This window comes from Vicia villosa, linkage group LG6 (genome assembly GCF_029867415.1).
Source record: "Vicia villosa cultivar HV-30 ecotype Madison, WI linkage group LG6, Vvil1.0, whole genome shotgun sequence".
In the NCBI taxonomy this organism is placed as follows: Eukaryota; Viridiplantae; Streptophyta; class Magnoliopsida; order Fabales; family Fabaceae; genus Vicia; species Vicia villosa.
The window spans coordinates 153,251,684-153,267,206 of NC_081185.1; the positions used below are offsets into that span (position 1 = coordinate 153,251,684).

General features: G+C 33.4%; 2 protein-coding genes and 1 non-coding gene across 5 annotated transcripts; all 3 read right to left on the reverse strand.

Moving 5' to 3' along the window:
- Nucleotides 1-5,226: 5,226 nt before the first annotated feature.
- On the reverse strand, nucleotides 5,227-8,083 carry LOC131610577 (uncharacterized). The gene is made up of 13 exons (XM_058882551.1): nucleotides 7,815-8,083; nucleotides 7,585-7,722; nucleotides 7,416-7,497; nucleotides 7,175-7,251; nucleotides 6,951-7,069; nucleotides 6,753-6,870; nucleotides 6,519-6,635; nucleotides 6,315-6,406; nucleotides 6,145-6,211; nucleotides 5,982-6,063; nucleotides 5,794-5,885; nucleotides 5,560-5,703; nucleotides 5,227-5,384 (listed from the first exon to the last, which is right to left on the reverse strand). The coding sequence occupies exons 1-13, from the start codon at nucleotides 7,941-7,943 to the stop codon at nucleotides 5,238-5,240; spliced, it is 1,404 nt and encodes a 467-aa protein (XP_058738534.1). The 5' UTR covers nucleotides 7,944-8,083; the 3' UTR covers nucleotides 5,227-5,237.
- A 353-nt stretch (nucleotides 8,084-8,436) lies between these two features.
- On the reverse strand, nucleotides 8,437-11,220 carry LOC131610579 (uncharacterized). Of its 3 annotated transcripts, none has more exons than XM_058882553.1 (6): nucleotides 11,097-11,209; nucleotides 9,845-9,973; nucleotides 9,589-9,727; nucleotides 9,396-9,509; nucleotides 9,211-9,304; nucleotides 8,781-9,102 (listed from the first exon to the last, which is right to left on the reverse strand). In XM_058882553.1, the coding sequence occupies exons 2-6, from the start codon at nucleotides 9,907-9,909 to the stop codon at nucleotides 8,939-8,941; spliced, it is 576 nt and encodes a 191-aa protein (XP_058738536.1). In that variant the 5' UTR covers nucleotides 9,910-9,973; nucleotides 11,097-11,209; the 3' UTR covers nucleotides 8,781-8,938. The 3 variants fall into 3 exon arrangements, with proteins under 3 accessions (XP_058738537.1, XP_058738536.1, XP_058738535.1); XM_058882552.1 differs by having other exon boundaries at nucleotides 8,784-9,102; nucleotides 11,105-11,220; XM_058882554.1 differs by lacking the exon at nucleotides 11,097-11,209 and having other exon boundaries at nucleotides 8,437-9,102; nucleotides 9,620-9,747.
- LOC131615438 (small nucleolar RNA snoR127) lies at nucleotides 10,314-10,447 on the reverse strand. Its single transcript, XR_009287850.1, has one exon. It is a non-coding gene; the product is annotated as a small nucleolar RNA snoR127 (small nucleolar RNA).
- Nucleotides 11,221-15,523: the final 4,303 nt, after the last annotated feature.

A 15,523-nucleotide genomic window follows, 5' to 3' on the forward strand; every position in this document is an offset into this window, starting at 1 on the left:
CAACTCATACATGGCATACCGGTTTGGATGAGGAAAAATAATCATCAAAGATATTATTTGGTCAATTTGGATAAAACTATAAATTTATGAGTTGGATTGAGTTGTGAATTATCCAAATTTTTTTCCTTTTTTTCCTTATATAATTATAAATTTTAATTCACATTTTTTTAATAAATAATTCAGCATGTTACCTCTATTTTGTTAAACATCAAATATATAAATATGTAATAAAATTCATCATAAACATGTTCGAAAAAAATAAAGTTGCATTACAATAATAGATAAAAGTGTATAAAATACTTGTAACTTACAAAAATTAGCATTAAAATAGTCAAAATGAGGAATCCGAAATTAGTTAATAGCATCCTTACAAAATAAAATATGTTCAAAAGGTTGTCACTGAAACAGTTAATATTAAAGATATCAGAGTTATCACTCATCGAATTAAAAAAAAAAAGAGGCAAAAAAATAGTCACTCAATAACTTATGGATTTTGTAAGTTGGATGTGGGCCTAATTATTTTGAATGATTTTCCATTTTTAAAACTCGTATTCACCCAATAACTCGACCTAACTCATTTTATTGGGTTGGCTTTGGTGAGTTTTTGAGTTTATCCAACTCAAGTACACCCTTAACTTCAATTAAAAAGGTTAAAATGTTTGACTTTTATTTTAATTTCTTTTAAAGTAATACAATTAAATTCTTATGATGCATTGGTAGTATAATTTTTTTTACACTACATAGCAATTAAACTCAAAACTTATAGAGATTTAAAATTATAGTTGTTCTTTTCAGAAGTACTATGATGATTACTAACACCGGATTCATCACCAACAAACACATTTTTCTCTCGGGACTTTTTCTATAGCACTGTTAAGTGAGCAAAATCCAGGCTCTTATACTAACCAAAGGTGAGAAAAGCACAAGAAAAGGGGTTGAGTTATGTTAGATTTTTCTTTCTTTTGTAAGACACTCTTAATAGACTTTGAACACAAGGTCTAGAATTTGACTGTTTGCAGCGGATAAAACAAGTTCAGAGTTAGAGAGTAAAAAAAAAATAGAGACACAAGCACTTTATCATGTTTTCTCCCATAAAATGAGAGTAGTTCAATCCCATTGAACTTCCAAGAAATTTCGCTGGAATCATTTTTTATTACAACTATTCAAACACACAAGCAAGAGACTTCAAATGCTCAAACACACGAATAAGAGACTTATAATGCTCAAGGACACAAGCAAGAGACTTCACATGCTCAAGCACAAAGGAAAGAGACTTCTAACAATCTATCATAATCAGATAAAAGATTGTTTGGATATTACACTTGATATACAATCAAAGGTATAAACAAAATACAACTCAATAAGACTCTTAAGACTTAAGAATTTCTAAGATATACAAATGATAAAAAGTTCTAAGTTAAACTTGTGCTTTTGATTTGACAAAGCAACAACTCTTTAGATTGTCAAAGATTCGTTATTTTTCTTCAAGTCTTCAGCTCCTTATATAGAGAGACAAAAAAGAGTCGTTGAAGAAAAGAGCTTGCACAAGAGAGTCTTAGAGAAGCTTGATCATATATGTTGGAATGTTTCTTGATATGGATAATGTCGTTGAAAATACATTCGAATTTTCTTTGCTTCAAAAGGAATTATTTGTTACATACATAATGTTTGTGCATATTTTTGCTTGACTTTATACGTGGTCAAAAGAATACAAAATAACATCTGAGTCTGATAATGACATTTTAGAGTGTTCTTGATCCTTGTGTTGACCTGCTTCAGAGTCCGAGTTTTTAGAGTTTAGATGTTATTTTCTGATCCTTCAGAGTCTGGATCTTTCGAGGTTGACTTTTTTTAGACTTTGGTCTTCAGAAGTTGACCTCATCCAGAGTCTGAGTCTCAGGTTGTGATCCTTGAGATTCAGGATATTTTAGCATATCTTTAAATGTTCTTTTTCCGTAGAAGTGCATAGTTATATCATAATTTTTAGTCTTTGGTCTTGCACATTTTAACATATATTAGTATATCCAACTATTCTTTAAATACTTTGTTATCATCAAAACCTTAAGAATATGTTACAAACCCATTTTGTTCCAACAGATGGTTCACAAGGATTTAGTAACTGGTTTTCCAAATTTAAATTTTGAAAAATATGGATTAAGTGATGCGTTCTAGAAGGGTAAACAAGTAAATGTCTCCTTTAAATATAAAAATATTGTTTATACAAATATACCTTTACACCAGATGCATAAGGATCTCTTTGGCCCATCCAAAACCATTAGTTTTGGCATAATCTACTCTTGCTTTACATGGACGGTTTTTCTATCAGAAGTGTTTGTTGTCTTTCAAAAGTTAACCAAGGTTAACCAAGACGAAAAAGGACTAAACATTACATAAATTTGAAACAATTATTGTGGTAAATTTGAAAGTGTGGATTTTGAGAAATACTGTAATGATAACGGAATCCAGAATACTTGTTCTTTTCTACAGACTCCCCAAAAAATCCGGGTAATGGAGCGGAAGAATAGATTCTTGAAGAGCTAGCAAGAATGATGCTCAATAAGACTAACCTTCCTAAGTACTTTTAGACTGATACTACGTGATGAATAATGTCTTGATAATACCAATTCTAAAATAATTTCCCTATGTATACAAATGAAGAAAACCTAATATTTTTCACCTCCATGTGTTCAGATGCAAATGTTTTGTTTTGTACAACATGAAGGATAATATTATAAAATTTGACGTTAGAGTGGATGAAGGTCTATTTTTAGGATATTCCACTTCTTATAAAGCTTTTAGAATCTTCAATAAAAGAATCATGTCTATAGAAAAATCAATTCAAGTTAGCTTTGATAAGTCTAACCTAAAATCAATAGAGATAAATATCTCTAGAAGACAAAGATTAATATAAAGATCAAGATACAGATCGAGACAAGTATCAAGATAAAGATCAATATAAATAACAAAATCAAAGTCAAATAAAAGATCATCAAAAAAAACTTTAAATATTGATCACTAGGATCATCCCATAGAATGGAGAATGATAAAATATCATCCAAGCTTAATGAAAATGGAAATGTTTTAAAAAAATAAATTAAAACTCGTTATGAAAGGGTAAAATCAACAAAAAGACATAGATTTCTATGAAACATATGCTCTTGTAGTTATATTAGAGGCCATAATAATGCTCTTAGCCTTATCAAGTATTTTTGATTTAAAATTTTACCAAATGGATGCAAATAGTGCATTTTTGAACGGTTACATTCAAAAGGAAATGTAGGTTGATCAACCTTTTGATTTTCTAAATTCTTCTTTCCCTAATCACGTGTTTAAGGTGAAAAAGGCTCTTTGCAGTTTAAAACAAGCTCCTCAAGCTTAGTAGAAACAGTTGAGCAAGTTTCTACAAGAAAATAATTTTCAAAGAGGAAAGTTGATACAACTCTCTTTAATAAGAAAACCAAGCATGACATTTTACTTATAAAACTTTATTCGATGATATTATTTTTGGTGCTACTAACGAGTCATTGTGTAAAGAATTTTCTAATATGATGCAGAATGAATTTGAAATGTCTATGATGGAAGAATTTCAGTAATTTCTTGAATTGCATATTCACAATCAAAGAAAGGTACTTTCAACAATTCAGTAATTTCTTGAATTGCATATTCACAGTCAAAGAGAGGTACTTTCAATAATCAAACAAAATACTGTAAAGAACGACTAATGAGATTTGACATGGATAAAGAAAATCCAATCTCAACCCCGACGAGTATGTCATGCAATTCAGATAAGAACGAATAAGGTAAATCAGTAGAAGGAAACAAATATCGATGTATGATATACTCTCTCTTTTATGTTACACCATCTCGTCCTAATGTCATGTATGATGTCTATTTTGTGTCCGTTTTGAAACAAACTCCAAAGAATCATATATGACTACGGTCAAACATTTTATGAGGTATCTTACTAGCACACCATTTATGAGTTTATGGTACCACAAAGAGACAAATTGTACTTTAGTTGAGTACTCTAATTTTGATTTCAATGGTGCAAATTGGATCGAAAAAATATCAGTGTATGTATCAATTGCTTGACAACTCGTCTCTTGGCATAGAAAGAAACAAGCAAGTGTTACACTATCCAAAGCTGAAGCAGAATACGTCGTTGCCAGTAATTGTTGTGCGGAAGTTATCTTGATGAAACAACTAAGTGATTACATAGTCAATCTCGACACTCTCCTGATAAAATACGACAACTCTAGCACCATAAATCTCATGAAAATTTAGATACTTCAATCTTGGACTTAACACATTAATTTTTTTAGACACCATTTTATTAGGGATCATGTTGGAAAAGAAAATTCCGTAATTGAATTAATGTCCTCATATAATCAACGAGTAGATATCTACCATATAAGAATATTAATGGTTCTAAAAAACCATTTCTTGCCCCTTTCCTAAACTAGCTCCGCGTTTGCAAATTTGGGGCAATTTGAGTCTTTTGCCATACTTGTTTTTACAAAACTTCTTAAAGAAAATTATTTTCCATAAGAGCAGCTAGGAATCTGATCTTTGTGCATGTGTTATTTTTTTCCGTCTTTTTGATTATGTCAAAGAAAGAGAAATATACTCTTGAAAGAAGTAAAATATATTCTCTTTCAGTGAAAGGAGTTTAACTGCTCCTAATCTTTACCCGTCATTTTTTTCCTTTACCACTTCCTTGAGTCATACTTCCGTTAAGCTATAAATATTCAACTTGTTGTATCGCATAACTAACTTTGCATAAAATACAGAACATAAAATGTAATTCTCTGTCCCTCCTTCATTTTTTGTTTCCGAAGATAATAGTTATCATTTCTCAATCACCAAATACTTGTTTACTACCCCGGATCCAACAATTTTTTAATATCCAAATTATTATTACATTGCAATCAAGCATTCCATTCGAGATCGACGCAAAAACCAAGTACACAAGCCAATGAAATAGTTGAAACAGCTAGTGGCTTTTCAAATTTTACATATCAACAAAATTCTAATTTCCAATACATAAAACATATTAAAATTGACATTACTAAATAACAAATATCGATAAATCAATTCAATTGGCAGATATGTAGAGACATTTGAATGCAGGGGCGCAAATTTCAACCCATGACATGTCACTTATTAGACAAAAAAACAAGACCACATTCAGCAATCAATAAATAAAAAACAGCATGCACATTCATCATTTTGAAAGTTCAAAGCTTCCAATATATGCCCAATTGGTGCAAAATGCCTGCTATGACAGCCCAGAATAGGATCTCGGCGAAGATCACGTACAGTAAGATACCTAGTTTCGTTGAATGCCAAACTCTAATGAAGACATGCTCTTGGATCCAATAGACCTGTTTACAAAACACATTAAACATCGATAATAATACTAATCATGTTCTACTGATGTGTTGTTCTCAATATAACTTTGTTGTTGGTGATCTTATGTTTGTGTCAACTACGGTTTGTGTATCGTATCCAAGAGTTCTTGAACCAAAGTATATAGAAAATCAGTTAAGATGAATGTACCAGTGTATTTTGAGGGTTGTCATAATACCACCCATTGATGAATCCTGCAAAGATTCCCTCAGCTGCCATGACAAAGACAAACATGGCATTCATCCCGATCCATTTGAGAGGGACGAACAATAGTTTTAATCCAAAAATATCAACCTGCGATGACATGGTACAATTTCTAAATCAACCCAAATGACAAATGCGAAAAATAACCATCGGAGGGAAACATTATTTCCAGAAATATACCATCACATAGAAGGCTGAAAAAACTAATGCCGCTGCACCAGATGTTACGCAAACATAGCTCAGTGAGTACAACTGTTTATTCAAAGGAATGGCTGCAGTAAATGGAAGAGAGGAAAGAAAAATGGGAAGCGTTCAGATTTTTTGGTTGCATATTAAGTTCCAACCAATGCTAAGGTAAGATTTCCTACCGTGGGTGAAATGAAGAACAAATCCTAAAGTAAGGAGAGATAAGCCGATGAGAATCCATTGCTTCAATCTAGAAAGATGATCCTGAAATCAGAAAAGTGAAAAAGTGAGCAGAAGTTACGATTCCAAGCAGTGATTGTGAATACTTTGAGTTACAGATTTTACCTGCAGGTGTATGAGTACGTGTCCGAAATGCAATCCGATGATCGTGGATAGAATGGCCGATATTGAGCTGCAGATGCGATTGATATTACTCTAAGGAATATGCTCAACAAAAGGGGAGTATTTATAATCATATTAAAGTCTATAGTGCCATGTTTGGGATTTCTGCAGACCTTAAAATTCCTTCTGGTTCAAAAGGAGCATAACACCATGCAGGAGCAGTTTTTTTAAAAGGCCCTTCATACGGAGGTTTCACGGTACAAGCCTGCAGGACTTAGATAAAAGGCAATAAGTGTTTGTAATTACCGCAAACCATAAAAAGTGATTCATTCAAATTCTTTAGTAAAAAGAGCATCTAGGAGAAATTAGCAACACACTTCTGATCTCCTCCAAGCTGGCTTCTTATACACATGGTTAATTCCGAGCATCACTCTGTCAATATATCCCACAGCATTACAAGGAGGGTCAAGTTTCCCTCGGACGTCACAGGACACCTAAAAATCGGCTGAGAAAACAAATTAGAGTGAGTTGAAAAGAGAGGGAAAATATATTCCCATTTCATGTTCAAGTAATCATAGGGAGAAAAACAAGAGGCAGGAACCGAAGCTTACGGTGAAAGTTGTGCCGTTATATATGCTGTCTGGGTTATGGACAGTGAATTGCCAGTCTGGAACATGTATTCCATAAAGTAAAGCCATGTAAACTATAAGTATACACGCCGCTACTAGCCTGAAATTGTAATTGACAGAATACTAAAATAAAGCAGATCAAACTGGCAATCAAACAAAAACATGCCATTACAGACTAACCAATGCCAATAGTACAGCTTAAATATTGAGAGGTTTGTGCATTCCGGATCATCTCTGGCTTGCCTACTTCTTGAAACTATCTCCACGAGCGCCACGACCAAATATGCTAGAGCAATTCTCTGAGTACAAACACAAGATTTATCTTTTTCTAACGTCATTATATCGAAAAACCTGTCCTATACCCTACCAAAACAAGCACAAAAAAGGGGATAAATTTTAATCACCTGAAGAATACCACACCATCTTATGTGTTTTATGTCAACTCCATATGATAGATGGTCAGGAGCATGTGAGAAACCACCTTCATCATTACAGTCATTCATCACAATAAAAACAAAGCATAATGATGTTGTCTTTCACAACCACAGAGATGTCTTGTTAAAAGAATTCTCAAGATTCAATTATTATAGCACATTTCAACAGAGTAACTTTCACAAGACCAATATCAATGGTTGAAAAACTAACCTTGTAAGAGCAGACCCCAGAAGAGGAGTTTCAGTGTTCTTACTATCACCTTTTTAACAGCTATAAGTTTATGTGGTATTTTCTGGCACATAAAATAGAAGACATAAACAAATAAAAGAACCGGTTTAAACCAAAGAAGAAGAAATAAATTGAAGCATTCTTAGCCAACCTTGAGAGAAAGTGGAATGGCCATTCCTACAATGAACAAAAAGAAAGGCATAACAAAATCAGCAAGATGGCAGCCATTCCACGGTGCATGACCAATCACTGGCCATTGATCTCCAGCATCATCAACCAAGATCATAAGCTGCAACCAACAGACATCATCAAAACCTGGTAATGCAAATTAAATGAGATTTATTGTTGGGAATTTAAAAACTAGACTCATGGAAAAAGTACCGCAACAGTGAGGCCCCGGAAGATGTCAAGCGAAGCAACTCGCTTTGGCTTTTTTGGAAGTGCTTTTGCTGAAACTGGCTCTGCTTCTGAAACAACATGGACACTGTGCTCGTCATTGATTTCAGCCATACTCTTTTATTTACTCTTTTTTTACTCAGAAGTTGCTAAGATTGAACATGAACACACTGTTACTTCAAGCAAGCAAGTGAGATATTAATATTAGACACACATGTTCTTTTGGCTCTCCAAAAGAACATGCTTGATTGATATAATAATAATGATAATATCATCATAGATTTTGTGTGTTGATAATATATAAAAAATATATATAGATAATGTGTTATTAAGTTTTTATCCATTAAAAAAAATATTAGATAGCTGTCATAGAAAAATGGCATACTGCACATGTATCTTGTCCACATGGCTAAACAAGACTCTTCAACGATTAGGATGCACTTCAACGTCTAAAATACTCATTTCAAGTAAAAAAAGAAACAAAACAAACAAGGAAATAAATAGGAAAAAACCTGAAAAATAGTGTATCAGACAAAAGTGTGGGAGAAGAAGACAAAGAGGGAGAAGAAAAGATTATGTGAAAAATGGAAAAGATTGAGCTAGTAATTAGTACTCAATGAGTTATTAGAATTTAATGAAAATTATTAGTATTTAATAAGAGTTTTAATTCTTTTGAATCTGTTTTAAGGTAGGGTAAAAATACATTGACAAAGATTTTCAGACTAAGAATAAAACCACAATTTCTGTAACTTCCGCCAAACTGCCATGAATGGCGGCCGCCATGGCACCACAATACAACTTTTCCATGGCACTATATTGAATTTGGCGCGGATGTGACACTTTGACGACACTGTTGAGAGTCCCAAAAGACCCAAGCTTCATATTATGGATGAGTTGACTTAGATTGAGAGAAAAGATAACTAATGTAATGAAATGCTAAAATATCAGAGTAATAGTTGTTACATTATAATAACCGAAGGCAAAAATAGAAAACTTGAAATATCAGTGGTCAGATGAATTCCAAAATTATATCTTAAATGACATGCAGTGTGCCTCAGCATTTGGATAGACAATACTCATACAAAAACTATATCATCTTGGGAAGCCTGTCAAGAAGTTTTCGAAACACGGTCTGACTGTAGCACTTGGTTCTTTGGTAGCAAATACAATGGAAGAAAAGAAGGAACGGCGAATGCAATTCCGAGACACAGGAGTGCCAGTGCCACCACCCACCAAGCTTTGTAGGGTATGCCCAGCAATAGTTCATCGCACACTGTTATACCAACAGAAGAACAATAGAACAGGGAAAATTAGCAATGAAGCATGAGAAACAGCAATTACTAACTTCAAAATTCTTAATACATACTATGCATAATATTACCTATGTTAAAAATAATAAATTTCCTCTCGGGTACATGCGGTTTTGCAGGAAACCCCTCTGGCTCCACAGTTACTAATACTAAATGGGTTGCATCCTGAATTAAGTCAAGTCAAGGTTGTAAGAATAAAGCATAACAAAGTTAAGCCCGAGAAAGTTTGGAGTAAGACTTCATACTAACATTGCACCTGATCGCTGTAGGTCTTAAAAATGAGCTTTTCAGTGTTGAGCAATCTCCTGTTATTGTTCAGTACAACATCTGACTTGTTTCTCTTCAATTGTAAGGAAAAGCTAGCGGGTATCTGTATTATATTTCGTGTATGTTAGTTTCAAGAGGAAAGATTTTCCGCAAAGAACTGAAAGAAGACATAATATACATACAGTTGCTGGATATGATATCTTCACTTCATACCACGTTTGGGGTTTCAGACCTTGTAGTTGATAAAAGCAAGAGCCACCACGTAACGGCAGAGTTTCTCTCCATAGCTCTTCTCCAACTTTCAAAATTTTGTCCTCGGCCCTATAATAATAAACCGACCACTATAATAATCAAGTTAATAACACATATTTCTGATTTGTAAGTCCAAACTACAGATCAATAAGATGAAAACATAATTGAAGATTTTTATACACTCACATATTTCCAAAGCAAAGGGTTGGACCCTTTATGATGATGAAGAGAATGTATAGCAGAATAACCATATTGCACAGGTAAATGGTAGAATGATATGAGAATTAAGATGTCATCTAAATCATCAATTCAAACCTGCAAAAGTTCATCTATTTCAGCACACATGGAACCATTTCAAATAGGACAGAATTTAATATAGCAAGAGACTCATTATCTATGAAGCATGGACACCGGAAACACGACACCGACAGTGACACGTCGACATGGGTAATAATTTGAAAATATGAATGAATTAAACGCAATCACAAGTGTCGATGTCGGTTTCAAACACTGACACACTTTTTTCAGGTGTGTAGGTGCTTCAGAGCTCATTATGAACCAAAATGCTACCAGACATCAAATGTAGATAAGAGTAAATAAAAAAGGTACTTATCTTCCTATCTTTAGAGAAAGAAAAGTGTTATAGTTAACTGGCTCTGGTCAGGAATAGAAAAACCAATCTCTTAGTTTATCATCAGAGAAATGCGCTTCAACATGATCCAAGCAAATAAAGTTGGTTGCATCATGGAGCACATTATTGTCTGATTTGGCTAATTAACATCATTCCAGAGCCAGATAGGAAAGGAAGCCTTACAATCCAATTCACTCTTAGTTCAAAATAGTTACAGATTATTATAGAAGTAGAACTGAATGAAGATCCATCATATGCATACATAATAGTTGATAGAATGACAAACACTATTTTTCATTGCAACCTAATTACAAGTTTAACCGATAATTACTTTCTTAAAACGTTTTACATATCATTTGCATACATAATAGTAGTTGATAGAATAACAAACACTGTTTTCCATTGCTACCTAATTCCAAATGTTAAAAATCATAAATATAAACATTTATGCAGCATTCTTCAAGAATTTGCATCAATTATATGGTGTTTTCCAACTAAGGTTGAGTATGAATTCATAATTCCGTAACTATATTGGATAAAAAATACACATTTTGCAAAAATAAGAACGGTACTAATAATACATAACCATAGATATAGATCCAAAGGGGAAAATGCGCAGTTTTAGCGCTGAATTGCGTTGCGGAGTGAAGTTCTTCTCCGACGCAATTGACTGATGTGTTGTACTTTGCAGAGGCGGCTATCGCGGCCGCAAATCGCGCTGGAATCGCATCGTCGCGCGCGCTACAGTGCGACACCGAACTAGTAGAGACGACGGAAAGAAAATCGCAGAGGAAAAGATGAACAGACTTTCTCACCGGTTATGGCGGCCGATGACCAAATCCGTTGCGTTTACCAGCCAGTTGCGTTCAGTGTGACTCAAACTTGTTTGTGATTAAGGCCAAAAATAAAAAATAAATGAGTTTAACGATAGGACACTTACTGTAAAATTATTACACATTACACATTCATCCAATTAAACACATTCATTAGAATACGAGGTTAAAGGTAGTGCACTGACAGTGTAAAAAAATTTTACACTGTCATCCAATAGAAACAAATCGTTTTGCTATGTCATATAAGTTTTTTTAAAATTACAGTTTGACTTGTCCTGATTCATGGTCGTGACAGTGTAAAACTTTTTTACACGGTCAGTGCATAACCCATTTTCTCTTAGAATATTTCAAAATGGAAAATCATATAAATATTTAAAAATTTGTATTTTGACGGATACTTGGTTGTTATTGATTGAAAATATAAAAATAATTTAAAGTGCACTATCCTTTTTCTCAAAATAAATATCTCAATATTAGAAAATTTTGATCAACATTTGCTACCCTTAGATTTAGTTGGAAGTGGATACCATTTAATAATATTTTATTTTAAAATAAATTAAAATTTAAAAATGATTTACATTAAAAATATCAGTATCCAACCAAAATTTATGGATATTAAAAATTTCAAATTCGTAAAATTGAAGAAAATTATAGACAAATTCTTAGGATTGAGTTTTTTATAACAATAAAAGATTTATTCATAAGAATTAAATAATTAGGAGACAATTTATCTGTAGTATTAGCCTTGGTTTTATCTAAATTTATTTGGGTTTAACAAAATTCGAAACTCTTTCTAACCAAATCTTCGATTCACTATTAAGAGTTTCTCTTACAACTATGTGCACCGTTTTGTTACCTACCCGTTAGGGGTGGTAAACGGGCATGTCCGCCCCGCAAAAGTCCGCGAAAAAACGGGACGGGACGGAGCAAGCATATTTGATTGTGTGGGTCTAAATTCTTGCCCCGCACCGCAAAAAAGTGAGGGCGGGGCGGGAAAAGCCCGCGGGCATTGAACCTTTTAGGCTTAAAAATAATAAAATTGTATAAAAAAGTTAAGGCCCGCAAAAGCCCGCAAAAAAAAGGGGCAGGGCGGACACATTAAAGGGAGCAAGCCTAAAAGCTTGTCTTGTCCCGTGTAAAAGTGCGGGCAAAACAGGCTTTCCCCACGGATCGGGCCCGTTTTGCCACCCCTACTTCCCCTTTTGTGTGGGTGGGTTTTGACTTTTTGAAATTTTTCCCTTCTTTATCGTTTTGCATATCATACCCCCATTGAGTTCTGGATTTTTCGTAACCGTTAAGGGCTTTTACAATTGATGTTTCCACGATTTTTTGCAGAGCAACCGCTTTCGCAAGGTTCATATTGTCATTTACGATGTTGTTGTGACTGTTGATTGTAATAGGTTCGCCTAAAGAAAATAATGCGTCCCTTTTTGAGATAAAAAGTTGGTCGAATAAGGAGAAGAGCTTTAAGAAAATAACGCGTCCCCTTTTAAAGAAAAAAATCTCATTGTTTTGGAGCAAGATGTTACTTATGTCATTGTTGGCAAAGAGAGATTCATTCCTAAGGAGAGTGAGTCCATCCCGCCAAAAACTTAGATTTTATCATGTGCAATTCTTTGTTTGTATCTTGAGTTGTTTATGTAATGATGCCCCTTTGAGGATTTTCTGGTTAATGTATCTGCACCCCCTTTAATGTTTTCGACAAGTTTCATATAAGATTTTGTTCACCTTTCAAAAAAATTGTATCATTTGAATATTCCTAATAGTTTCGAGGCCCAAAGCGAGCTCGTGGTCGCATAATATTGTTTCAAAAGGAATAATTTTTCATAAGATGAAAAAAATGCCTTTGGGATGCAATTTTACCACAAATGGTATGATGATACCTCGGAGGATGCAACCATACCCCTTGAGGGCCCGCCCAATGATATTCCAGAGGGTGCAATGGTACCCTGAAGGACGTAGTGATACCCCGAAGGGTGCAATGGTACCTTGAAGGACGTTGTGATGCCCTGAAGGGTGCAATAAATTTTCATTAACTTAGCAAAGTGTAATCTTAGTAAATAGGGGGGCTCATTTATGACTTTGGCTTGCGTCGAGGATAAAATCACCATATTTCTTTTATTGATAAGTCGAGTCAAAAATACAAATTGTGGTGGTATGATTCGTTGCCTTATTATCTTGATAACATAAAAACTTTGTTGTAATAATACCTCAGATTAATTAAGTTTCAATACCAGAGGATGGAGTTGACATCCAATTCTTCCAACATATAGGCAGCATGTGTTCGTCTTTCTTATATGTTGTAAAGTCCTTCCTAATTGGGTGTACTTTCTAATTCTAATTGGTGTCACGAACTACCTGAGTACCAGACCACCCTTCTTTATGTCCATTGTGGCTACTTGCGAGTTGTATCTCCTTGCGGCTCTTTTTTATTTCTCGTACCCTTGAACGCAGGTGATCTCTTGTGCTTTATTGAGTAGATCTGCAACACAAAATTTTCCTCTTTAGGTACATAAATTACATCAACAAAATTGTAGTGTTTTGCCAAGTGATAAATGATAAATGCATTGTGTTTCTTGCTTGTTTTCTTTCTGTTTTCATGTGTGTTTTCATCTTTTTAATTCGAGTTTATGTGTTTTTGTCTTCTTTTTATGATTCCTAGTAATGAGAGGGTAACTGACCTAATCATAGTGAAAAAGGCCAAGGATTTCACAAAAATGGGCTCTTCCGATACAAAATTCCTGAGACCAACACAGTTTGGTCGTGTCCCATGACACGGTCCCTATTATCCCTTGGAGCCATCCCCGTAGAAGAAAGTCGAGATTAAATTGGTCGTATCAACTCCCCAGACAATTATGAATTTTTTGATTTTTGAATGTTTTTGTGAGTTGTAGGCTTCCATAACCTCCCTAGGATTTTATGTTAGTGAGTTATGGTGATTAAGCTCAAAATAATTGGCAATTAGTGGTGATTTATGACTTAATTTAGTATAGATAAGGGATTAGAGCTTAGCATAAGGATGACCTATCATCCATTACATTTGCTAATTTGCTAATTTTCTCTTGTTATTTGCTTCCATCTTTGAAGCTTTAGTTATAGCTTGCTCTTTTAATTGCTCTCTACTTTGGTATATTAATCTTGTCTTTTTCATTTCAAGTTATTATTCGATCTAGTTTTACTTGCTTTACTTTATTGTTATTTCAATTTACTTGCAATATCTTACAATTATTTGATTGTTGTTTGTCTCACCATGTGTGAGCAATCCTATAAGGACAAGGGATTGTGAGATCTTATCTTATGACAACCCTTATTGATGCATCCATATTGTATTACAAGAACCTTAAGCTTATTTTTATTTTAGAATTTGAGTTTCAATAAACACGTCTATGTCGGTTGCAAAAGCAAAGGCAACATAGACACGATCATGATCTAAAAGGATATGCATCGATGTCTGATCGTGGATTGTAAATAGTAGAGTAGCGAGACGCCTATCGTGACAAGGCGAGATCAAGCTTAATGTTACGCACCTGAACATAGTTGTGATAGTTAGAGAGTTGGCGATACTGATGAAGATTGAGTCGGTTTAACGATATTGAGTTGCAGTCTAACATGGTTAAATCGAGCTTGGTCCAAGTATCTGCACTATATGCATTTAGAGGGACGACGATCAAAGTCCTCATTAAATTTCTAGAAAGTATAAGCAAAGTTTAAAAGATTAAATTATAGAGTTTTTCACGTGTGTGTTTTTTTTTTTCAACTAGAGTTGTTGACATGTGTATTTTCAAGTTTCAACCATGACAAAAAGTCAACCTGAGCACAAATATTATAATGTAGGAAATGAAGGAATAAAGAAAATATTGTTATAATATTTGGGTTATGTATTATCATTTAAAGTTTTTCTTACATATAATTTATATGAAATATTTTTATCAAGCACTGCACAATAGTGTTTGATTAAATTATTAAGTGGCCTTATTATAATTTAAATATTATTAATAATTAAGTTAAAGTTCATTCTTTGTTGAAATAGTCACATATATTATAAATAAATATTTTATTAAAATATATAATAGTTTAATAATAATATATTTTCTAAAATTGATATACACATATTTATTTGATAGTATAAATTGAAATATATAAATATATATTATACAAATATATAGTATGAGTATGAGGCAGGGTACTAAGATATCTAAACCCGATAGCCGAACACTTTAGTGAATAATTTTGTCCCTAGTCATTTATTAAATTTTTATCTTACTTTCTTTACATGTATTCGCTATATAAAAATTCAATTGTCATCCTTATAAACAATGCACATAAAAAATTACTCGGATGATTAAGAAAAAGTAAAACAGTGTTATTTTGAAAAATGTCTCCATCGGATTTTGGAAAATT

What these genes read in the sequence shown, in the direction of transcription:
- LOC131610577 (XM_058882551.1), bottom strand. Translation starts at nt 7,943, where the DNA reads ATGGCTGAAATCAATGACGAGCACAGTGTCCATGTTGTTTCAGAAGCA. An exon ending in AAGCTGTACTATTGGCATTG is followed by an intron (nt 6,871 to 6,950) that starts GTTAGTCTGTAA and finishes TTACAATTTCAG; the next exon opens with GCTAGTAGCGGCGTGTATAC. An exon ending in ATAACGGCACAACTTTCACC is followed by an intron (nt 6,636 to 6,752) that starts GTAAGCTTCGGT and finishes GCCGATTTTTAG; the next exon opens with GTGTCCTGTGACGTCCGAGG.
- LOC131610579 (XM_058882553.1), bottom strand. Translation starts at nt 9,909, where the DNA reads ATGGTTATTCTGCTATACATTCTCTTCATCATCATAAAGGGTCCAACC. An exon ending in ACCCTTTGCTTTGGAAATAT is followed by an intron (nt 9,728 to 9,844) that starts GTGAGTGTATAA and finishes TTATTATTATAG; the next exon opens with GGCCGAGGACAAAATTTTGA. An exon ending in AGATATCATATCCAGCAACT is followed by an intron (nt 9,510 to 9,588) that starts GTATGTATATTA and finishes AATATAATACAG; the next exon opens with ATACCCGCTAGCTTTTCCTT.